Raw genomic sequence first — 25,929 nt, 5'->3', positions numbered from 1 at the left:
TAACGGCATCTGAACGTACTTCTGCAATCAACAACCAGTGGTGGAAAATGATGGGAAAAGACTCAGTGGTTCACATTAATTGTACTGTTCTTGGAAACCCGGACGAGTACTACAGATTTGCGAATTCTGTACAAAAAAACCTCAATTTTGCCTTGAAAAAACAACGATCAAGGAAATTTGGATTTTCGTGATATCAACGTAAATTTGATCACAGATAAAAATTTTTACCTGTTATTTGTATCAAAATACAACGGACAAGTGAATAGTACTGAATTTTTGCAGCTGTGCACCGCTTCAACATAAAAAAACGTAATTCAAGGGACTGTTCACAAATGTCTTTACTCAACAACTAGTTGGCTGGCATTCGATCAGTCGCTTGGAGAGAAATACACATGCTGGGGCAAAAAGCGGGATCCTGATGAATGATATTCAAAAATAGTAAACCAGACTAAACCTCCCCACCCTGAAACCATCTTCCGATAAAAACCTGAAATGTCACTTGCTGTACGAAGTAAAATGTAATGCGTGCGGGTCCATCTATGTTGGGAAGACAAGCCGGAATGCTACCACTAGTATATCAGAACATCAAAAAAGGATTAACAGGTGGGTCAACACCTTGCTGAATGTTTTGGATCCACGAGTAGCATGGAATGGAAAATTTTGGATAGCTGTTGCACAGTAATAGAACGCATGACCATCGACGCTATATACGCCAGCAAGTTTTAGGCAGGGCTAAGCACTCGACAAATTTCGGGGGCGGTAAATTTCGCGACAAATTTCGTGGAGTGCCGTATCCAGAAGAACCAGTCGCATTTCTTTCAAGTTGTTGGTTTCAAATTACAATTTATGCAAGATGTCTAGTTTTTCAGCAACTAATTGCGGTAATTTTTTTTAATTCATATTGTCAAAGCGCTTTCAGAACCGTGCACAAAAGAACCGTGCGCAAGCATGGTTGAATCCTTATGATAGGTTCTTGTTTACTTATGCATTTACTAGGAGGAGGGGGGGGGGGTTAGTGGGCTAGTGGGAAGAGCCCAATACCGATATTGCTATGGCGAGACGGGGCTTTCATTAATTGGAGAGACAAAGAAGCCTACGGATCTTTTCCGTTTGTGCCCCCCCCCAGCTTAGTGGGCGCATTTTGTTTGCACCCCCAAACGCACGTGCCATATTTTTACATAATGATTTACCATGTAATGGCACATGCTCTGTAGCTGGGGGGGGCACAAACGGAAAAGATCCAATCCTTCTATACAGTTAATCTTTATTTAAGAGCAGAAATGACTACCTATGAAAGAACTGAAAACTTTGATGCTCTCTTGAGCTGTGGCATGACTGAGAACACCGCTGAAGCATTGGATCGATTCTTACAGGAAGGCTACATAGAAGAGTTGAGCTCAGATCTTATAGATAAATTTGCACTTATGAATGAGACGAGTGCAAGCCAGTGTCTTGATAAAATAAAGAAACTAAAGAAGAAAAATCTGCCGGTGAGTTTGAATTCTGCCTATATGTGTATAGTGATGTAAGAGTTTTATAAAATAGGTGTGTACAGTGATAGGTGTGTACAGAGTTTTACTTATGACCATAAGCGCCGTGGGGATTGAATATTGAATTGAGTTTGGTACTGTCAAACTCGAGATACTATGCTTAGCGCAAAATTTCACAAAATTTAAGGTATCCGAGGTGTCGCCAATCGTCGACCAGTTCATCAATGCAGAGAATGGTATCCTACAAGTAAATGAGGTATCCGCCGAACAAGAAAAAATGGAAACTGAACCTACAGGAACTGCCAACGGACCTGCGCCTGGAGCTACGGGTGGTAGCTCCAGCGCTAAACACAATGTAGACTTCGGAAAGTACGATCCCAAAAAGCAGGGACCCGACGAAGAGAAACTGAAGAAAATTTTGGATGACACCGGATACCCACATGAAGTCAAAGAGGGGATGAGAAGGTACGGTGGTCCGCCTCCTGGAATGTCCAAGGAACGGCCTGAACTGGGAACGGAGATTTTCATAAATAGAATTCCCAGGGACATTTTTGAAGACTCCTTAATTCCTTTGTTTGGTTCCATAGGAAAAATTTGGGAATTACGGGTCCTAACAACAGATCAGAATCAAAATAGAGGTCATGGATTTGTAACTTATTGCAACAAAGACGACGCCAAGAAAGCAGTAGAAGAATTTAATAGATACGAAGTTCGACCTGGATCCAAACTCAATGTGCAAATAGCCGTTCGTTTCAACAAACTTCATATGAAAAACATCCCAAAGGTATGTTAATACATTTCTGATGGCTGTCGTATTTTGCTGTTAATACTTTTCTGATGGCAAGTCGTAGCTTCGCGTTTGCGAACTTGTGTTGTTCTATTTGACTCTAAAATGGTATATCTATTTTTCCATTTATGTCAATTTTTATGTTTGTAGAGCAAAAGTCGAGAGGAGATGAAAGCAGATCTCTCAGCAGTCGTGGACGCACTTCTTGATGTGACTTTTGTTATGAACAGCAAAGAGTCAGTAACTAATAATGGTTATTGCTTCTTGGAATTCGATTCCTATTTCGAGGCTTCCAATGCCTTGAAGGTTAGTCCTACGATAAGTAGTATTTGTTAATGTTATAACTAATGGGGGACAGAAATGAGTTTTTTAAAAATCTAAATGCCCCTCTGTATTTTTCTTAACTTCAATATATGCTACATATTGTCCAAAGTGTCTCGCTCAAATAAGATTGTTGACAAATCAAATAGAAAAGAATAAAATTGTTCTGAATTGTTCGCACAAATATATTACTTTTTTGTTACGACTCAAAAATCGAAGAAAAAGAACACTATTGCTCAACCATGAGTTTAAAAGATATAAATTTCTTACTAGATCCTTGATATCTAAAATATAATCTAAGAAGTGATGGCAGTTTTTTAGTTCTGTAGTCAAAATGTTTTCGATTTGATTATTTTTCGAATTTGATGATTTTATCGTAACCAAGAAGCTTTTTAAAAACCGGACCATCCTGATTAAAATTTAAGAACTATGAGAGAAAGTTTTACCTAGAGTGTTTTGGTACTTTTTTAATACATTTTTTGTTTTGGAAAGCCGTTGGAAATGGGTTAAATTTTACAATACCCTTTCAAGTCTTTAAGTGTTTGCCTAATGACCTCGTCGATAATTAATAGTCTTTGTTGCTAAGTGAACCCTGTCTTTCACCCTTTCCGCTTAAATGTTTTCAAAATTTTTTGGGAGAGAAGATAATTCCGTATACTTTTGATAACCTACGTCTGTTTAACGTTAGTGATGCAACTCTTGTGACCCATATACCACAAAACGGCGTTTTACCACAACTTGGTTTGAGACTTCTGAGAAACTGTGTTTTTCGTCAATTCATAAATCTAGTTGTTGGCAACATATTATTTTCTAAAAAAAACCAGAAAAACATGCTTTTTGTTGTCTCCTTTTTGATTGTCAGTTTGTTTTGATAAATCTTTTGTTTATGTTACGTACACCGATGTCGTGATCTTCATCATTTTTGGTTTTAAAAGCTCCTAGATTTTACAGCAGTCGTCCGCAAACAAATTTTAGTCGGGTTTCGCCAAATCAGTTATGTAAATTTTAAACAATAACGTCAAATATTTGATCCTCATGGCGTACCTAGTTCTATAAGCGACAGTTTTTTTCTGGTGTGTTCTGCTTTCGATTAAACAGATATGAGTCTTAGATAATATTTATCCCCGAATGCCGTATCTGTAACATCTCCGAAATAAGATGCTGTTATTTAGAGCACGTAAATGCAATTAATGTTGTTGCTATTGTTGAGATTCAATCTTTTTTGCTTCTATGACTGTTTCAATGGCGTCTAACGTGTTTTATTCCGCGCTCAAAGCCAAATTGTGAATATGACAGAATTTGAAAATTGTGAATTATGGAAATTGTGAAAAATGGAAGCAACCAAATTGGCCCGAAATTCAATGAGTCATATTTTTGTGCAACTTGAAAGGTAGATTTTTTAATAGCCGCCGTCAGCCTCTCAACGGCTATATTTAGGCGCTCTCCTTGTTACAATTCAAACAATTTGAATTGTATTGGGGCGCTGTCTTTTTTAAAAGATCTGTTCACACATTTTCATGATTTTTGAAGTCAAATAGTAGTGATTTTGGTCACGCCGAAACAGGAAAAGGAGCGAATTTTCACGCTGGACTTCTGACTTATTTCACTGTTTCAACTGAATGGATTTTAAATTTTTTCATTTATTGAATTACGTAATGTAGTGAATACGGTCATTGTCAAAAGTGCAAAATCAGAAGAACGGGATAAATTGATGAAGCGCGGTCATTAGTCATTGTGCATTAGGTTATCAAAGTTCAATAAAGCGATTGCTATCGTGTTATTGTGCTTAGTGGGCGTTAGTATTGTGCTTAATAGCCTTCAGTTAAGAAGCTGAGTTTAGTGTATTTTTGGAATCTAACCGATTATGCAGAATTAACACACTAAATAAGAACACTTAGAAAATATCTGCCAATTTCTATCTCCTAATTTCTTTTTCTGTTTTTAACCCAATGTGTCTAGCGGGTCAACGGCGGCTATTTTCCGGCAGTTTGCTGGTTTTGTTTGATGTTTTGAAACATGCTGAGTACTTTTGAGTTTCTATGCAGCAGCTAAACATCAGTGAACGACTTTTTTTTTAGCTATCAAACACTCTTTTACTTTACTTTTACTTCAAGTTATAGCATGACTAGTATATCGAGAATAAATTTCACTTACCGGTTTCTCATTGAGCATAAAATTTCAGCATCAGATATGGTCTCTAAAACATACTTGTACTCTGATTCTATATCATGAATATACTGTTTACTCTGAATTATGAAATTATTTTTTACCAATATTTTAGGCGAACTCATTTTTTTTATTTTAGTGTCAGTTGCTACTTTTGCTACTTTTTAAGATACTTTTTTCATCTGCGTCTTTTATATGAAGATTTTTTTGTCACTATATTTTAACCTTTTCATTCATTCTTTTCTTTTTGTATTGCGTGTTTGGGATTTGATTTTCCAATGCTTCAATCAGTTTGGTGTAATATATTGAATGCGCTCTCAATTGGTAAGAGAGCTGAGCTTGTTCTGTTGACCTATAATTGATATCTGAGGTCGTTTAAGATTTTTGATTTGCTGGTTTTGCTTATGTTTGATTTTTTAATCGTTTTCTGGAATGCAATCCAGGGGAATAATTCACTCTTTTGTGTATTGATCTGTTTTTTTTGTGTTGGTTTTTTTGCTTTTTTTACTGAACGATGCATCAAGAAGCATTGCTTAACTACTTCGTTGGCGCATTATCAGTTAACATACTAAAGGAGTTTCATGCAGTTTTTTTTTAATATTTTGCTATTATTATCTATCGTTACTGAGAAGCACATGATGTTTGTTTCTGGAACCATGAACCACAAGGTTGTCGAGATGTTTCTCTATCAATGAGAACTTAGCATCATTAGTCCAATTTAGCTGCAGGAATATGCTGAAAAACCAAATAGTCTTTGCAAACTTTTGATGCCAAAAGTTTGAAAATTTCTCACGCTCTTTTGTCTTCGCATTGAAGTTTCAGGAACGCTTCATTGTTATCGTTTCATTGCTGGGACAGTCTGTTCTTCATTTTTGTCGTGTTTAAAATGATTTTTGTTCTGTTTTGTGTTTCTGTTTATTTCGTACGGGAGTTTACAGATAGATCAGGATGAACTTAGGTTCTCCGTCATAAACTCTCGTTCATCGATTAAAGATCAACGAGGCACTAATATTGAGAAACTTTCTAAAAAGTTTTAAAGAGAGAATGATATTCACTTTTTTTGAGCAGTTAAAATCGGACTTCAAGTTCCTACCTAACGCCTTGAGTTGTCCTCATACTATAAATTATATTGTCATATTATATTAAAAAGCAAGAAGATTGTTATTTGGTTGAGTTTGCCAATAAATTTATTTGTTAATTCTGTTCAATAGCTCTCAAAGTTTGTAGCAATTATATTAGTGCTGTTGGTCTTTTTTTGAGAAAACTTTATAAAATAAGCAGAGGATGTTAGTTTCTGGATGAACCATGAGGTTGTCGAGATATTTCTCTATCAATGAGAACTTAGCATCCTTATTGCAATTTAGCTGCAGGAATATGCTGAAAAACTAAATAGTTTTTAATAGCCGCACAGTGATAGCTGGGGCTATTATTGGCCTTCTCTTGTTTGTTTTTATTTCGTCGTCCCGATTTTTGTTAAGACCGTATGACGTCACAACCACTTAAAATACTCACGTGCACATTTTAAAATGCCGAATGTCTACAGTGCCAGAAGTGAAAATGCCAGAAGTCGCTACTTAGCCAGAAGTTGAATTACGTTGACTTTCGTCATTTTAAAACATGCGCGTTTCGTGTTTTAAGCATGGTTAAGTGACTCTGAAGAAGTCACTTCGAAATTCTGACTTAATATCTCGTTTTTTTGTTCATTCGCGTGATAAAATTTTTGGTCAAACTTGACTTACCTCACTCTCAAAAATGACTTCCTCACTTCGAAATTGACTTTTATTTACTTTAATTCAAAACGATAAGGTCAAATGGTTGTGTGTCATTCTAAATGAAGGTGTTTTGAGAGCAGCTAATAGAGGCAGCAATAACTTATACAGATTCTTAATCAAAATTTAACATCTCAGCCTTCAATGAAAAGACTAATTTTTTTGGTCTGTCTTGTTTTTTTTGAGACTGCAGGTCTACAAAGCTATTTTCTGGCAATCTGCCAGCTATGTTAGCTAACTTTTGATGCCAAAAATTTGAAAATTTCTCACGCTCTTTTCTTGTTTAATGCGTTTTTTTTGCTTGACCGATTTTTCGTCTGACCCATTTGACTTTTCGTCCTGAAAAACGGGATAAAACAGGTAGCGCGCAGCGGGCATTAAATGCTTTTAGATCCTAGCAGCTCACTAGTCTCCAAGTATGCATGTATGTGATTCACACAATCTGTTTTGGATACTTATGTTGTGAAGAGCGGTTCAGAGGTTGACACCCCCCCCCTCCGAGCAGCCCCCCCCCCCCTCCGAGCAGCCCCCCCCCCCTCCCCCCGCACATCAACCCCATCTCTCAACCCCCCCCCCCCCAAATCACCGCCCCTGCACATCGTTCAAGCCGTAAGGCCTCGTGCAGCCAAAAACCCTCGCACCGTTGCCCCCAATTCCAGCATGAGCACCCCCCCCCCGGTGGTGACACCAGTCCCCACCCCCTACACTTTGTTCAGGCCCTGAGAACCCGTGCAGCCAATGACCCCCTTCCACCGTTCTCCCCACCCCACTGTTGCCCCCCCTCCCACTGCTGCGCTCACCTTAAGTCCCTTCAATTAAGCTATTGCTAGCCTCACTAAACTGTGGTTAGCTACTAACCAGAGCCAACCGCTCGCCGGTCGTTTGAAAGCAATTCGCCCGACGTTAGTCGGTTATGTTTTTATTCATAAATATTAAATCGTTCCTACGCAGAACTGCTAACGTCATCGTTTGCTGATTTCTTACAGCATTGACTTTTTACAGCATTGACTTTCTAAAAATCCGCCATCTTGTTAAAATTGACAAATTCTGTTTTTTTCTCATCCGTTGTACAGCAATACGGAGACTGCACATTAGTATGTTGCGCTGATAATTCCGCCTTTGTTTGCTTTATTTTTGATCCTAGCGTGACACTATGAAAGGAGCTACTCCAAGACAAGCGTCATCAAGATAAATGCAGTTGTTTTTGATCCTGTTCTCTGTTTTTGAGGTTTTTTTCGTTTGTTTGCACACTGTCTGCAAAATAAATGATTTTGCATATTAAAATTGGCAGTTAGTACTCTTTACCTGAGTTTGGAATAATATGGCGCGATTTAATACTGTGCTCTCTTAGTTCCTGCCTAAGAAATCTGAGCAAAAGTTGGTGCTCTACGTTAAAATTTGTGCTATCATGAAAGGGTGCTTTACTATTATCAAAAGATCTTAGCGCGTATACCTTTCTTGTGCTCTCAATAATGAATTTTGCTTTGCCTTTTACATTTTTCTTCGTCATGTAATGTTTTTTTTTGCTTTCAAGAACTCCATGTTAATGCACTTACTCCAATGTCGAGTAACAAAGAAAAATCTATTTATGTAAATCGCAAAAGACAAAATTTCTCCCAAATTTGAATATTGTCCGTAAAGAAACAACGTTTTAGCCGAACATTTAATGTTTTTCTCAAGATCAACTGACTTCAGCATTTGCTCTTTTGTCTAGTAGTATCAATAGTTTGATAGTTCTTGAGTTCAACTTTTTTCTTTTTTATTTGTTTCAGAAATTGAGGGCCAGAAACCTTACAATAGGAGACTGGGAGGATCGCCCGATCGTAGATTGGGCAATTCCAACCGAGAACCCAGACGAGGAAGCAGTTAAAACAGCAAAGAGCGTCAGGATATTTCACGATGGGCCTAAGGAGGAGAGGGAAAAGCTAACTGAGGATGTCATCAAAGAGGCTTTTGGCAAGTTTGGAGATATTGAGAGGCAGAGTAAAGGCGGCATTGCTGTTATAATAGAGTTCAAGGAACACGACAGTGCAGTAAAAGCGGTAGAAGAAATGAACGACTCTGAGGTTGCTGGGTTGAAAGTTGCCGTCACAGTAAGTTCAGAAATTTACTTTCCACAAGTGATCACAATTTATAATAGGCAAACGTGAGAACAATTTATAATTTAAAAAAAACTTGGGGATACCACATTTCATATTAGTAGTGTTAATTACCTTTAAGTAATGAACGCTGAAATGAAAGCGCCCCGATATAACACGCAAATTTTTGTCAAGTGCTAAACAAGTTGTTAGAAAACGGGTGATATGATGCTGAAACAATAACGTCAGTCAGCGTAGAGAAAAGCTCAGAAGACCGTACGCTACGTTAGCGTCATTCTCACCCCCTCCCCTACCACTCAGATTCAATGTGATGATCAAAATTTTTTTGCAGCTAATCGTACCTCTAGCCGACTACGCAGCTAAGAAGAAAAAAGCTATGCAGAGAGGCGGGGGTGGTCGCAATATGAACAGAAACAGCGGACAACAGTTTAATAGACAAGGCATGGATGCCAGACAACTCATAGCGAGGAAGTCGAACATCGCGTCCCGAGTTGGTGGACCTCAGTCCAGATTGGGCGGTGGACAGGGACCTATGTCTAGAATTGGAGGTCCACCAATGGGTGCAGCTCCGAGATCATTGATGAAACCTACCGGTAACTCTCGTTTAAGTGCAGTTATACACGAGTAGATTTTATAAAATAGCAGCTTAATGAGAGCGATCGCAGCGTTTTTTTAATTATAAACCTCATAAAATCCCTTCCTAGCAGCATTTAATATAGCTGTAAGCTATTTTGCGGTGCTCTTGTTCAAAGGATTTGAATTGTATCGGGGCGCCGTCTTTTAACGACTCGAAGAGGAGAATTGGGGGAGCCTCTTTTTTTATCGATAATTTTTTTGGAGTGTATTTGAAACAGGAAATGAGGAACGTGAAAACAAAGGTGTTTAAGTCAAGCTGATGATCAAATTGAAAAGCAAGGAGAAATTAATGGTTTTCTGTTCATGTCAGTTTTTTTTAATTTTGAGCATTTTCACGGGGTAGTTTAACTCAAACTCCCCCAATTTCTGGTGAGTTGTTTTGACCGTTAGTACTCAATTATTTTTATTAAAGCTATTGATAAGTTATTAATAGCCGCGTCAGCAATTCCAGGCGGCTATTATTGCGCTCCTGATTATTTTAACTTCGTCTAACACATTTTCTTTCGTCTTACCCTGACTTCTTGGAATTGACTTTTTCAATGATTTCAGTGACTTCTACTGCTTTGCAGTCAGTTAAAATCTGTGTTCGTGACGTCATTTCTGCTTTTAGGTCAATTGCGTGACTTACCTCACTCAAAAAAATGACTTCTGAATTCACTTATGGAACTTTAAATTTTATGAGCATTTACCAGTAAGTGTGCATCACTAAGTAGTGCCAAACGTATATGCCATAATTCTTGAGTATTAGAGCCTTTATTTTTTGATTTCGACTTTGATGTTTTAAGAGCTCCATTAGGGCTTTTTACTTGTAGAGCAAATGTGTCTCATAAAAATGACAGTCCGAATCTACCACAAAAAGTCTAGTGGTCTAGTAAAAAGCTGGTGGTCGATCTGTCAATCTTTTTCTTTAGTTGTTTCAATTCATGGTAGGCCACAAGCGTCTATCGCGGCTATTTTCCGGCAGTCTGCCGGCTACGTAATTTGAACTTTCACTATTGTATGTGTTACATTTTGAAATTGTGGCGTTATGTGGCGTACGCTACGTGGCGTGATAGCCGAGAGGTAAGTTGTGTGATTCACACGACAATGGTTGAGAGTTCAATTCCCTGCCTCCGTGAAGCTGTCTGTGTGAGGATGAGCTCTTACTAATTCATAGCTTCAAGTTGACCATAGGCTGACCAATGTTGGCTGCAATGATGGTACCACGTAAAAGTTTCAGACGCGCAAAAAGTGGCCATGGTCACCAAAAAAGAGCATTGCTGCTCATAGAAGGAACAGTCTGAAATGTGGGAATAATACAAACAATGGCAGCTGAGTGCAGGCCGCTGTGGGCTAATGCTGTAGCGCTGCGATTACGCAGGAATGACAATTATTATTATAATTATTAATAGCCGCCCTCATCTTCTCAGCTGGTTATTATTGCGCTCCTAATTTTTTTTATTTCGTCGAACAAAAAAAGTTTCGCTTTACCTCATTTTGCCGCTTTTTCAACATTTTGCGTGAAATCTTTATGACTTCTCTAGGCCAGTTTCTCTTCTCTCATTCTGCTAAAAGTGATTTTGAACATAAGTTGCTCAGCACAGCAATTCAAAATGAACAGAGTCAGTATAAAAAATTGAAGTCAGAAATAGAAACGGGATAAACCCATAAAGCCCAATTTTAGATGCCCGCTATTTGAACGTCGTTCCTATAAGTATTAGTTACCATCTCTAATGCTTATTGGTATTAATAACAGCCCCTGTAGCCTCTCTCTAAGAAAAAGAACTATGTTCAACTATGTCATCAAAATAAATGTTTTTGTACAAAAAATTTTTTTTCAATATCTTCAGTTCTTTCAATCCAATCACGTTTATTGGAATCAATGGCCGCTATTTTCCCGCAATCTGACTGGTATGTTCATTAAATTGAAAGTAATTGCTGGTGAGGACACTGAGTAAAAGAGTTAATATGTTTTTCATGTAATTGTTGACAACTTTCCAATGTAAAGACGGCTGGTAGGGGTGCTTGACAACTTTATAGAATCGAGCGGATTTCGAAGTTCGTCTTTTAAGTGTTATTATTGCCGCGAAGCTGAGCCGAGCTATATTGCGGTGCTCTGCAAGTTTGGTGATATTGAGAGGCAGAGTAAAGGCGGCATTGATTCACACGACAATGGTTGAGAGTTCAATTCCCTGCCTCCGTGAAGCTGTGGGCTAATTCTGTAGCGCTGCGATTACGCAGGAAAGACAACTATTATTATAATTATTAATAGCCGCCCTCATCTTCTCAGCTGGTTATTATTGCGCTCCTAATTTTTATTATTTCGTCGAACAAAAAAAATGTTTTGCTTTACCTCATTTTGCCGCTTTTTCATCATTTTGCGTGAAATCTTTATGACTTCTCTAGGCCAGTTTCTCTTCTCTCATTCTGCGAAAAGTGATTTTGAACATAAGTTGCTCAGCACAGCAATTCAAAATGAACAGAGTCAGTATAAAAAATTGAAGTCAGAAATAGAAACGGGATAAACCCATAAAGCCCAATTTTAGATGCCCGCTATTTGAACGTCGTTCCTATAAGTATTAGTTACCATCTCTAATGCTTATTGGTATTAATAACAGCCCCTGTAGCCTCTCTCTAAGAAAAAGAACTATGTTCAACTATGTCATCAAAATAAATGTTTTTGTACAAAAATTTTTTTTTTCAATATGTTCAATTCTTTCAATCCAATCACGCTTATTGGAATCAATGGCCGCTATTTTCCCGCAATCTGACTGGTATGTTCATTAAATTGAAAGTAATTGCTGGTGAGGACACTGAGTAAAAGAGTTAATATATTTTTCATGTAATTGTTGACAACTTTCCAATGTAAAGACGGCTGGTAGGGGTGCTTGACAACTTTATAGAATCGAGCGGATTTCGAAGTTCGTCTTTTAAGTGTTATTATTGCCGCGAAGCTGAGCCGAGCTATATTGCGGTGCTCTTGGATTTTTTTGTTTCGTAGTCTGCCGCTCTTTTTCGGTTTACATTTCTTCACACAGCAATGCTGAAAAAAGTCAATTTTTCTGAATGACTTCATGCTCTCACTTACGGTGTTTGCGCGCGTCTCGTCATTTCTCATTCTTTATCTAGCAAAGGATTCAAGGTCATTTGCGTGATTAGATTTTGATCATACATGACTTACCTCACTCAATAAAATGACTTTTGCACTTTAAAACTTAAGTTTAATTTGAATTAGTATAAGGTCAAAGGAACTCATTTGTGCAGTATAGGTCCCTAGTAGAAGGCTTCTGCGGAATGAGTTTTAAACTGCTTTATTATAGCTGCGAAGCTGTAAGCTGAGCGTAGCTATATTGCGGTGCTCTGGGTTTTTTTTTTTGTTTCGTCGTCTTACGCTCTTTTTTCGTTTTACATTTGTTCACACAGCAAAGCTGAAAAAGTCAAATTTTCTGAATGACTTATTCCTCTCACTAACGGCATTTGCGCGCGTGACGTCATTTCTCACTCGCTTTAGCGAAAGTTTTTAGGTTTTTTGCGTGATTAGATTTTGATCATACGTGAATTACCTCACTCAATAAAATGACTTTTGCACTTTAAAACTTTAAGTTTAATTTGAATTTGTTTAAGGTCAAAGGAACTCATATGTGCACTAAGGTCCTAATAAGAGGCTTCTGTGGAATGAATTTTAACAAGCTTTATTAATTTATCGCTGAATGTTTTTTAGCCTAGTTTTTTAAGGGGCGTCGATTTTTCTTTTCAATTTAGATCTGTATCTGTTTCTATCTCTATTATATTCCACGCAGGTCTATTCTTTCGCAGCTATTCCGGCAATCTGCCGGCTATGTTTATTTTATCGCTAAATGTTTTTTTCCTGGCATTTTAAGCGGCGTCGATTTTTTTTCACTTTAGATTTGTATCTGTTTCTATCTCTTATATGGCAGGCAATTCTATTCGTTCGCAGCTATTCAGGCGATCTGCCGGCTATGTTAATCGAATTCTTGCAGTAGTATTCAGGATTTTTGCTTGATGGCTATACAATTTTTGTTCGGTCAATAGAGTTTTTGTCTAATATCCCATCCCCCAGAAAATTAACGTGTAGAAAATAATTCGCTAGCGGACAAATTTTTGTTCACGCCGGGCATTTTGTTCACATGGGCCACTTTCAGGTTCTCTTCGTTTTGTTTTCTCGAAGAAACTGTTGACCAGTGTGAACTAGAGTTTTGCTCCCATGATTTCTTTGCTTGTTGGTGTCATGTTGTGAGAAATCGAGAATCATTTGTGTACTGGAAAAGTCCGAAATAACCCCGGATGAGAACTTTTAGACAATACCTGTTTGAAATAAAGGAAGACTATAATCAAAAATTGAAAATAAGAAATTGATTATTGTCACTGTTAATTGATGCTTTTGTACTTCAGAGTTTTTGATGCTTTTGTACTGCAGTTTTAATGAACGTCTGATTATCTGCTCTCAAACGAAATTTGTATCATTTTTATTAGTCCTGTGGTCTTTTCGTTATGCATTTTTTGCTTAACCAATTTTTCTAGCGCTTTTGCATTATCGCTCTGAAGAATGAGATAAACAGGTAAAGCTCGAAAGGCTTAAGCCATGCTAGTCTCTACAACTCATGGAATCTGCTGATAGGACATAAAATCATAGAGTAAACGCGGTTTGACCTCATAATAGTTCGGACTTCACAAAATATTTTTTTCTACTTCTCTTTCAATCCCAATCGGGGTTATGGGAATCAATATGGGTTGTTTTTAAAAAGAATAAAGGTGATTAGTTTAAATGGGCTAGATTTTTAGGACTAAATTGAATAAATCATATAGTAAACGCGGTTTTGGCCGGCTGGGAGCCCCCATCTTCCCCCATCTGTTCTAGCCTCCCTCCGTCCACTACCCCTGTCAACCCGTACCCCCGGCCCCTTAAGACACCTTCAGCTACGCTCATACCCCCCACACCAACACCCTTAATTCTAGCCTCCCTCAGCCTCTTTACCGGTCGTTTATGAGCAGATTGCTCTATGTTATTTGGTCGTGTTTATGTTAATTATTAATTGCCCTCGAACGATGTTTGAAGCAATGTGTGTGTCTTTTTATCGACGCTTGTCTTATCGTTTTTGCCTTGGAAACACTCATTAAGTGGAAGCTTTTGCACCCATAGAAATCATCTAGGCTACAGCTCATACTTGAATTGAACTGACGTTCGAAAGCAATTTTTCCAACTTTAGTAGGTTAATGTTTATAAAATATCTGCTCCCACATTTTTAGATCTTCACTTTTCAATGAGATGTCAAATTCAACCGATTATTAGCCGCCATCATCTCAGCAGTCCCTATTTTTTACTTGATCTCATTTTCTTCGAATAAGAATTTATTTGCCCTTACGGTAAATCAGAGCTGGTTGAACATCTTGAATGAAATCTTTCTGACTTTTGTAGTCTAGTTTTGTCCTTCCTTCGTTCGCTTTTAAACTGCAGTTGGTCAGCAAAACAATCGAAAATGAACGGAGTCACAAAAACCAATATAAAGGATGGAAGTGGGATAAACCCATGAAATCCTATTATAGGCCCATAAGCGGGTGAATCTATAAAGTAGAGAATTAGTTAGCGAAGAGAAATTGTATTTACCATCTCTAGTACTAATTGATTTAGATACGAGCTCTCCTCCTCTCATTAGGAAACAGGATTATGTCTAACTATGGCATGACCTCATCATAGCTGGGACTTTAGAAAATTTTTTTTGTACAACCATTTCTTTCTACTCTTCTTTCGATCCCGAACGGGGTTATGGGATTGAATGTGGGCTGTTTTCTGTCAATCTGCCTGGTTTGCCGTGATTTCTCGTTGACAAGAACCACGATGGATTATAAAAGGAATTGAAAGTGATTAGTTTAAATGGGCTAGATTTTTAAGACTAAATTTAAGACTAAATTTTTAAGACTAAAACTAAAAAAAGTTCAGTAATCAGGCCTACTTTAATATTTAATTGCTCTCAAACGAAGTTTGTAGCTTGTATTTTAGTCCTGCTGGTCTTTTCTGCGATTTTTTGCTTGACCGATTTTTCGTCGGACCCAATTGGCCTTTGCTCCTCAAAAACGGGATAAACAGGTACCGCGCGGCGGGCAATAAGGTCTCTCAAAGCCTTATAGATCACTAGTCTCCAAGTATGCGATTCGGAGAAAATGTTTTGCAGACGTATACTCATGGTGCGAAGGGCGGTTCTTTCTTAGAGTTTGACCCCCTTACACCCCTCCAACCCCCCTCTTTTTTTTGAAAATCAAAATGATTGGCCGCGAGGACACTGAGTAAAAGAGATGCAAGAAATTGTTAATATATTTTTCATGTCATTGTTGAAAAGTCTTTCGAATGTAAAGACGACTGGTAGGGGTGCTTGACAACTTTATAGCATCGAGATGATTTTGAAGTTCCTCTTTTAAGTTTTATAATCGGATTTTTGTCTACGTGTTCACGGTTTTTGACTAATTGCTATAAAATTTTTGTTCGCCCAATAGTTTTGCCTGTTATCCCACCCTCAGGGAGTTTACTTGTAAAGAAAATCACTAGTGAACAATTTTTTGTTCATGCGGGCACTTTTGTCCACATGGGGCCACTTTCAGGTCGTCTGCATGTTGTCTTCTCGATGTAACTGTTTTCTGTTGACCAGTGTGAGCTAGAATTTTGCTCTCATGATTTATTTACTTGTTGATGTCGTGTTGTGAAAATCGAGAAAAATTTGTGCCGTTCGAAAGCAATTTTTCCAACTGTAGTACGTTGATGTTTTTGAAATATCTGCTCCCACATTTTTAGATCTTCACTTTTCAATGAGATGTCAAATTCAACCGATTATTAGCCGCCATCATCTCAGCAGTCCCTGTTTTTTACTTGATCTCATTTTCTTCGAATAAAAATTTATTTGCCCTTACGGTAAATCAGAGCTGGTTGAACATCTTGAATGAAATCTTTTTGACTTCTGTAGTCTGGTTTTCTCCTTCCTTCGTTCGCTTTTAAACAGCAGTTGGTCAGCAAAACAATCAAAAATAAACGGAGTTACAGAAACCAAAATAAAGGATGGAAGTGGGATAAACCCATGAAATCCTATTATAGGCCCATAAGCGGGTGAATCTATAAAGTAGAGAATTAGTTAGCGAAGAGAAATTCTATTTACCATCTCTAGTACTAGTTGGTTTAGATACAAGCTCTCCCCGCCTTATTAGGAAACAGGATTATGTCTAACTATGGCATGACCTAATCTTAGCTGGGACTTCAGAAAATTTTTTTGTACAACCATTTTTTTCTACTCTTCTAGAATTGAATGTGGGCTGTTTTTTGTCAATCTGCCTGTTATGCCGTGATTTCTCGTTGACAAGAACCACAACGGATTATAAAAGGAATTAAAAGTGATTAGTTTAAATGGGCTAGATTTTTAAGACTAAATTTAAGTGTCTCACTAAGAAAAGTTCAGTAATCAGGCCTAATTTAATATTTAATTGCTCTCAAACGAAGTTTGTAGCTTGTATATTAGTCCTGCTGGTCTTTTATGTGATTTTTTGCTTGGCGGATTTTTCGTCGGTCCCATTCGTCTTTTGGTCCCCAAAAACGGGATAAACAGGTACCGCGCGGCGGGCAATAAGGTCTCTGAAAGCCTTATAGATCACTAGTGTCCAAGTATGCGATTCGGAGAAAATGTTTTGGAGACGTATACTCATGGTGCGAAGGGCGGTTCTTTCTTAGAGTTTGACCCCCTTACACCCCTCCAACCCCCCTCTTACTTTTTGAAAATCAAAATGATTGGCCGCGAGGACACTGAGTAAAAGAGATGTAAGAAATTGTTAATATATTTTTCATGTCAATGTTGAAAAGTCTTTCGAATGTAAAGACGACTGGTAAGGGTGCTTGACAACTTTATAGCATCGAGATGATTTTGAAGTTCCTCTTTTAAGTTTTATAATTGGATTTTTGTCTACGTGTTCACGGTTTTTGACTAATTGCTATAAAATTTTTGTTCGCCCAATAGTTTTGCCTGTTATCCCACCCCCAGGGAGTTTACTTGAGTTTACTTGTAAAGAAATTCACTAGTGAACAATTTTTTGTTCACGCGGGCACTTTTGTTCACATGGGGCCACTTTCAGGTCGTCTTCATGTTGTTTTCTCGATGTAACTTTTCTGTTGACCAGTGTGAGCTAGAATTTTGCTCTCATGATTTATTTACTCGTTGATGTCGTGTTATAAAAATCGAAACATTTGTGTACTTGAGGAGTCCGAAATAGCCCCGGATGTGAACTTTTGGACACTGCTGGTTTCAAATAAAAGATTAGTATAATCAAAAATTGAAAATCTGAGTTTGATTTTTGTCATTTACTTGATGTTTTGTACTTCAAAAGCAGTTTAAATGAACATCTATTAGCTGTTCTCCAACTAAATTTGTATCATTTTTATTAGTCCTGTGATCTTTTCGTTATGCATTTTTTTTGCTTCACCAATTTGTCTGGCGTTTTTGCCTTTTCCTGAAAAATGGGATAAACAGGTAAAGCTCGAAAGGCATAAACCACGCTAGTCTCTACAACTCATGGAATCTGCTGTTAGGAGATAAAATCATGGAGTAAACGCGGTTTGACCTCATAATAGTTCGGACTTTACAAAATTTTTTTTCTACTTCTCTTTCAATCCCAATCGGGGTTATGGGAATCAATATGGGTTGTTTTTAAAAAGAATAAAGGTGATTAGTTTAAATGGGCTAGATTTTTAGGACTAAATTTAATAGTTTCAAAAACAAATGTCTCACAAAGAAAAGTTTAGTACTCAGGCCTAAACTACTGTTTAATTGCTCCCAAACGAAGTTTGTTTCATTTATATTAATCCCGTTGGTCTATTTTAATGCGATTTTTCACTTGACCGATTTTTCGTCTGACTTTTTGTCCTCAAAAACGGGATAAACAGGTAGCGCCCAACGTTCATTAATTTCTATTAGAGCCTTTCAGATCACTAGTCTCCATATATGCGATTCGCGGAAGCTGTTTTGGAGACGTATGCACATTGTGTCAAGGGCGATTCCTTCTTGACCCCCTTGCACGCCTCCAACCCCCCCCCCCTTCACTTCTCTTCCACATCAGCCCCCAATCCCCAGCCCTGCACATCGTTCTGGCCGTAAGGGCCCCGTGGCGCCAAAGGCCCACATCCCACCGTTGCCCCCCACCCCCACTGTTACACCCATCAGCCCCCAGTTCACCGCGGTGCTCACCTGATACCCCTTCAATTAAGCTAAAGCTAGCCTCACCATGGCTAGATACTGACGAAGGCAATCGCTCGCAGGTTGTTTGAGAGCAATTCGCCCGACGTTAGTCGGTTATGTTTAATTGTTTATAGCGGGAGAGAGAAAAGAGAAATCTAGAGCTGTATCAGAAGTGCCAAGTTGCACAAGTGCTTCCAGCCATTCACATATAACCAAAATTCAATTCGTGGACTCAATTCGGAAATCGTACTCAGAAATCAGAAGTCTAATTTTGTAAGGCTGCGGCCGTTACCACTACTTTGTCCATTTTGTTAAGAGCTGCAGTGTCATGATGATGTTGTATATGATTAATAGCCGCGTCATCCTATCAACGGCTGTAAGGCGCTCTCCTTTTAAATTAAATTTGAATTCTCTGAGTGCTTTTTTAAGAGCTGTTCACATATTTTCTAATTTTTGAAGTCAAACTGAAGTGGTGATTTTGGTCAAGCCGAAACAAAAAATGGAGCGAAGAACTGAGTGGTTTTGCGGCGTGAAAATTGATCGCTTTATTTTTATCGCTTTAAATCAAAAAGTGGTTATCGCTAACGGCTGTTTAAATTAAGCTTTGTCTTCCAATTTTGTGTCTGAGACTGTCTAAGTAACCATCTAACGCTAACTGGTAATGATACCAGCCCCTGTATCCCCTTGTTATGAAATGGGATTTTTTGTAACTACGGATTGGCATATAAATAGTTCGCACTTGAAACATATTTTTGCACACTCATTTTTTCTGTTCTTGCAATACCCATATGGGTTTTGAGGATCAATGGCGGCTGTTTTCTGGCAGTCTGCTCGTTATGTTTTGATTTGTCGTTGACAAGAACTACAGTGGATTAGTAAAAAATGGTGAGTAGTTTAAATGCGCTATTTTATTTGAAAATTAATTTAATAGTGATTCGTAGCCGCATTTTCTCGCTAGTTTTATCGTTTTTAATGTTTACTGTTTTTTATCGGATTTCGAAATGGTTTTTCTGAGTCCATTCTTAGACATTTCTAGGTCTACTTTTTTAGGCAACTGAATATTGTTTAATTTTCCGCCAGAATTTGTCCCGCTATGGTTTTAAAATTCATGGAATTACAATTGTATTGGGGCGCTGTCTTTTTTTAAGATTTCCATATTTTTTACCGTATTTTTAAGTGGCTTTCCCAATCTATTTAATGTCCATTCTATGTCTAATTTTTTTAGTCACTTAAAATTGTGTCAGGACTTGCTCTGGTATGTTTAATAGCCGCGAAGCGATAGCGGCTTTTATTGGGGATATTTGGTTTTTTTTTACAATTCAAAGAATTTGAATTGTTTTGGTGCGCTGTGTTTTAAGATGTTTTCACACATTTTTCAGTGACTTTGATCTTTCAAAGCGGGATAAACAGGTAAAGCGAAGCGTGCATTAAGTTTCATTAGAGGTCAAAGTGGGCTTTAGTAGTCGTTCAAGTGCTTAGATTTGTGTAGCTGCTGAGATGGCCTTAATTTAAGGTCATTTTTAGGATTTTTGGGCTGAAAATGGTGCAATTTTTCTGGTTGTCTTTTTTTGGTTTTTTTTATTTGTATTGGGTTAAAGTTTTTAACGTTTGCTGAAGGTCTTTTGCGAGACAAAATTACTTGTTATAACCATTTTATTAGCTATATTTTGGTACTACAAACACGCAAAGTGATACTAATTTTTAATTGCTCTTGAACGAAGTTCATAGCATTTATTGTAAACGTGCTGGTCTTTTTTTATAGCTGCGAAGCTGTATGCTGAGCGTAGCTATATTGCGGTGCTCTTTTTTTGTTTCGTCGTCTGACGCTCTTTTTTCGTTTTACATTTGTTCACACAGCAAAGCTGAAAAAGTCAAATTTTCTGAATGACTTCTTCCTCTCACTGACAGCATTTGCGCACGTGACGTCATTTCTCACTCGCTTTAGCAAAAAATTTTAGGTTATTTGCGTGAGTAGATTTTGATCATACGTGACTTACCTCACTCAATAAAATGACTTTTGCGCTTTAAAACTTAAGTTTAATTTGAATTTGTTTAAGGTCAAAGGAACTCATTTGTGCAGTAAAGGTCCCTAATACGAGGCTTCTGTGGAATGAATTTTAACAAGCTTTTTTAATTTATCGCTGAATGTTTTTTAGCCTAGTTTTTTGAGCGGCGTCAATTTTTTTTTCAATTTAGATCTGTTTCTATCTCTATATGGCACGCAGGTCTATTCTTTCGCAGCTATTCCGGCAATCTGCCGGTTATGTTATGCAATATTTTTACTTGACCATTTTGCGTTTTTCTTCTAGAACAATCTTTGACTTCTCATGTGAATTTTTCATATGGGTATGAAGAGGGAGGTCCGAATCCCGGTGAGGTGAAATGTTTGCTCAAATATTCTTTCGACATTAGTCGGTTCATTTTCGCATTTTTTTAAAAAAAAAAATGTCATTTTGCAAGCCTCAGGCCCCAGGAAATCTCCTTTAGGTTTGATAATAGGGCATTGCAGAGTTTTTGGTAATATTGGAATGGTTTTCAACATATTAATGTCTCGAATTTTAGCATTTTTTTGATAAGATCTAATTTTTATTCTAAAAAGTTATCCTAAAATTTTTGTCTATTTTTGATATTCGTCTATTCTCAAGTTTTAGCAACACTATTCTACGTTCTCATAATAAGTTTTTGGATGGTTGTTAGTGTCAATGGAGTTGTGTTTAACAATTTAACATTTCGAATTTTAGAAATTTTGTTATAAAATTTGCAATTTTTTATAAAATTTTATAAAATTTATCTTTTATTCAGTTTTTCTTGCCTTAGTAGCCTGGTAACCTCATCCAGGGTTTGACAGTATGCTGTTAAATAGTTGCTAGGGTCAGTCGAATGATTTTAACATTTTAATAGAACGAATTTGTATTTTTATGTAAATGTAAGAATTAACTAAAAATTATTGCCTATCGATCTTTGATACAATGAATTTTTTCAGGCTTGGAATTGGGATACTGGATATCCTCTACAGAGATAGAAATGTTTGTGAAGATTTTAATATTGCGATATCAGCAACATTTCCTTAAATTTGCGATTTTTTTCAGGACTTGCAGATATAAACCTGGACCGACATAGGTATATATAAAGGGATCAATTTTTGCCTTCGGGTTAAAAGCTTCAAGAGTTTTAGCAATGAGTATATTTTTTTAGTTTGTTTTAGTTTTTCAACTTGATTTTGTTTGTTTTGGCTGGCATTGTTCAATTGAGCTGGTGGTCAAGTAGAGTATTTCTTAGTTTTTCATTTATATCCTTGGATTGTATTTCAATACTTTTCCTGCTATGTTTTTTAAATTCGTCGTCTCCATCGATGATTCTTGCAACTTGACCTCTTGGAATTCACCTTTTGTCATTTTTACAGCTTTGCAGTTATAGTTTGTGTGCGTGACGTTATTTGTTCTGCTTTTAGGTCAATTGACTTACCTCATTAAATAATGACTTATGAACTCGCTTAATAAACTTCAAATTTTATGAGCATTTACCAGTAAGTGTGCATCACTAAGTAGTGCCAAACGTATATGCCCTAATTCTTGAGTATTAGAGCCTTCAATTTTTGATTTCGACTTTGATGTTTTAAGAGCTCCATTAGGGTTTTTCCTTGTAGAGCGTATGGGTCTCATAAAAATGACAGTCCGAATCTATCCAAAAAGTTTAGTGGTCTTTTAAATGACTGGTGGTCAATCTTTCTATCTTATTTCTCTAGTTGTTTCAATTCATAGAAGGCCAGAAGCGTGTATCGCGGCTATTTTCCGGCAATCTGCCGGCTATTTGTTTTTTTTACTTTGGCAAACATTTTTTTCCGCTTTATCTTAACTCACAGCTCGAGCAACGTTTTTCGTGAAATCGTTTGACTTCTCTAGGCTAGTTTCATTCTTCTCTCATTCTGATGAAAGTGCTTTCAACCAGCAGTTGCACAATAAAACGACCTGGAATAGGCAGAGTCAGAATCGAAAAACAAAATCGAAAATAGAAACAGGATAAACCCATAAAACGTCAATTTTAGATGGCCGCTACTTTAACTTTGTTCTTGTAAGTCTTCAAATTGAAATCAATTTAATTCGCACATTGAAAAGATTTTTTACAACAATCATCTTTTTCATTTTCTTTTCTTTCGACCCCAGTCGGGGTTTTGGGAATCAATAGCGGCTACTCTCCGGCAATCTGCCAAGTATGTCATATATTCTACAGAACATTTAGGAGCTATTCCGGCAATCTGCTGGCTTACCAACGTGTAGTAGCAATCAGTCTAACTGTAACAGGCATAATGCAGGGGATTTGTGTCTGAGTTTTTTTCCTGCTAACTAGAATTGATGTCATACATGAAGATAAGTTCTTCTTGGACTATATAATTGTATTCTTAGGCGATGTTCGTGCTCAATTGGGTAATAAGAGGAAAATGCCGCCTCCGCAAGATGTCCATATGCGCCCTGCTTCTCCCCCTCCCCAGCCCCTGATGCGTGGACCAGCGCGACGGGAGAGAGACGAAGGTGGGATGTATATGGCAGGCAGAAGTGCACCTGGTCCCAGCGAGGCTATGATGATGGAAGAGTTGATTATGCTGAGACGCAGAAATGAAGAGCTATCAAGGGTAATTTTCAATCTTATTATGCAAGTTCATTGAAGTTTGAAGCAATCATTGCAGTCGTGTATGGCTTTTTTTTTGTAAAGCTTTCTTACTGTTTTGTTCTGATATGCTCTTTCGCTACCTTGGGTGATTTGACTGTTTGGCAGAAATGGGATAAACTGGTAAGGTGCAAAGGCATTGTCTTTGTGCAGCTCTTTGAGCGTGGGTCGGCTTAAGTGTATGGTTAATCGAGCACGAAGCAGAACTTCATGGTGGAAAAGGGAAATATTGAATATTAATAGGTTTGGACGCCCTCGCTTTTCGCCCCCCACACACTTACAAAGTGCAGCTGGCCTACCTTAGCTCTAGGCTATCTACAAAAAGCCAATCCTTCACCTGTCGCTCGCGATCAACTCTTGCGACGGTAGTCGGTTGTTACTTCGATAGCCGAAGCTGATGTAACCGTTCTCCCGTTTTTTTTGGGCAAATTAAAGAGTCAAGTTTTTCCACTCCTTTGAACTCCTTACATTGCGAAAAGCACATTTGCTCGATTATATATAATCGGCAAATCGCTGTCTTATGCATGTATTTTACGAACATGCATTAAGATCAGGAAAGTAAGCGGGCGCGAAAAAGTGCGATACGCTCAAATTTTGGTATATAAGTTGGTAGTTTTCGCATTTTACAGTGTGCGAATGCTGACAAGTGTAATCGATTCTAATCCTTTGATCTCGTTGCCGACGCTAATCTAGTCCTTTGGTCCAACGAAATGCTTTTAGGCTTCCATTTGCATCTGTATCGACATTTCGTGATTCACCAAAAAGGTTTTCAACAAAGACATTGCAGCTATAAGTATTACTGACTGGTAGCGCTGGTAAGCGTTTACGGTCTATTTTTTAATTGCCCTCTAGCAAATGTTTTTCTAGATTATCTCTCGCTGGCTGGAATGAAATGACATTTCGCCAAAAGAATGGGATATGGTGGTAAAGCCTGGGGAATTTAATCTGTTGCTCTCTTAGAGCCTTTGAAGAATTTTAGTGTACAGTTAACCAGAAGAGCTGAGAAAGCACACTTTCCGAGTGTGAACGGCATCTTAAATTTTATTAGCTTTGGAAACGATTTGACTTTTCGACTGAGATTTTTGCTCTTAACTTCTTTAGTTTAGATTATCTAATTGCTGTCATTTCCAATTTTTTGTTGCGTACCTCATTGAACAATCGGCAGCTCAATGTTATCATGGAAGATTTTAAGTTTAGAATTTAGAAATTTTAAGTATAGTTTAAGAATTTAGAGGTGTTTTTACAGCTTTTAGTGACCGTGGTAGCATAATGACACCCGATGGAAATGTGACAGATAAAACGAACAGCACAATTATCAAAACTGCTACATCAGTGTGAACACATCAGTATCTATAATTTTTCTGGCATCTGTTAACTAATCTCTCCGCATAAACTTGGAATTGTAAGATTTTGAAGACTAAATTTAACAGTTTCAAAAACAAATGTTTCACTTAGAAGAATTCAGTACTCATGCCTAAACTACTGTTTAATTGCTCTCAAACGAAGTTTGTAGCCTTTCCATTAGTCCCGTTGGTCTATCTTAATGCGATTTTTTGCTTGACCGATTTTTGGTCTGACTTTTTGTCCTCAAAAACGGGGTAAACAGGTAGCGCCCAACGGGCTTTAAGTTCTCTTAGAGCCTTTGAATTCACTACTCTCCAAGTATGCGATTCAGAGAAACTGTTTTGGAGACGTGTGCTTATGGTGTGAAGAGGGGTTGTTCTTAAAAGTTGACCCCCCCCCCGCACACATCATCCCCCCTCACTTCACCCCCCTCCCCTGCACATCGCTCAGGCTGTAAGGGCCCAGTGCAGTCTGATCCCCGAAAGTTGCCACCCCCGCTGCGCTCACCTCACACCCCTTCAATTAAGCTAAAGCTAACCTCACTAAACCGTGGCTAACTACTGACGAAGCCAAGGCCTAGCGGTCGTTTCAGAGGAAATCGCCCAATGTTAGTTATGTTTTTACAGAGCTGTCCTGGACCCATCCAGTAATTTTTTTCTTAGATTTAACGAGGGAATCTCACCACCTCCAACTGTTAATTGAGAAAAATTCATCCGACCTCTGACGGTTGTGTTAAATTGCTCTCAAAGGAAGTATGTAGCAACTTTATTAGTCATATGTCTTTATGCGATTTTGCGCTTGATTGATGTTTTTCTGGACTTTTAACTTTTCGTCCTCAAAAATGGGATAAACAGGTAAATCCCGGAAGTCCTTAAGTCTGAAGACCTATCGTAGAGCTCTGCTACTCTTTAGGTGTAGATTTCATCAAAGCTGCTGCTGAGAAGACAAAATCAGTGTGAAGGCAGTTTTTGGCCGGTTTGGAGCCTTTCCTCTGCCCCACTATCCCTAGCTACCCATTTGTCCTCAAAGTAATAAAGAACTGCTTTAGTCATATGCGAATTGTTTAGTGTACCGGGCAGAGTTGAGACGAAGTGAAGCTGATATGAAACGAAGCCTGACACTTGTCAATGAGGCGTTAAAAGTGGATCTCCAAATCTTTTGACCACTTATGTAAATAAGCAAAACGGAGTGACTGCTGAAAATTTCTGCAAAAAATGAAACTCTAAAAGTTGTGAATGAAACTGCTTAGCTAACCTGATAATTTTTCATTGCAAGATGTTGAGCAAAATATTTAAAACCTATAAATGGTGGCAGAATCTCTCCTCTCCAGTTGTCGGAGGAGAACTTAAGTGTGAGCAGCATACAATCAATTAAAGAGCGAAAAGTCATATTCATATATGCAAAATTTTTTAAAGCAACATTTAAATAAAGCTTTGTTTTAAAAAG

The 25,929-nt window shown here is 37.8% G+C and overlaps 1 protein-coding gene across 1 annotated transcript in view; it reads left to right on the top strand.

The window, feature by feature from the left end:
- Positions 1–1,244: 1,244 nt before the first annotated feature.
- LOC142336275 (uncharacterized) overlaps positions 1,245–25,929 on the top strand; it is a 36,823-nt gene continuing 12,138 nt past the window's right edge. The window contains exons 1-6 of the mRNA XM_075384971.1: positions 1,245–1,490; positions 1,678–2,274; positions 2,428–2,583; positions 8,306–8,626; positions 8,964–9,225; positions 22,878–23,104. Coding sequence (XP_075241086.1) covers positions 1,281–1,490; positions 1,678–2,274; positions 2,428–2,583; positions 8,306–8,626; positions 8,964–9,225; positions 22,878–23,104 — 1,773 coding nt within the window. The 5' untranslated portion in view covers positions 1,245–1,280. The remainder of the gene's footprint in view (positions 1,491–1,677; positions 2,275–2,427; positions 2,584–8,305; positions 8,627–8,963; positions 9,226–22,877; positions 23,105–25,929) is intronic.

The sequence above is a fragment of the Convolutriloba macropyga genome, chromosome 3 (assembly GCF_964194025.1).
Source record: "Convolutriloba macropyga chromosome 3, txConMacr16.3, whole genome shotgun sequence".
Classification (NCBI taxonomy): Eukaryota; Metazoa; Xenacoelomorpha; order Acoela; family Convolutidae; genus Convolutriloba; species Convolutriloba macropyga.
The sequence above is the reverse complement of the archived record's forward strand: the minus strand, read 5'-3'. Positions and strand labels throughout refer to the sequence as shown.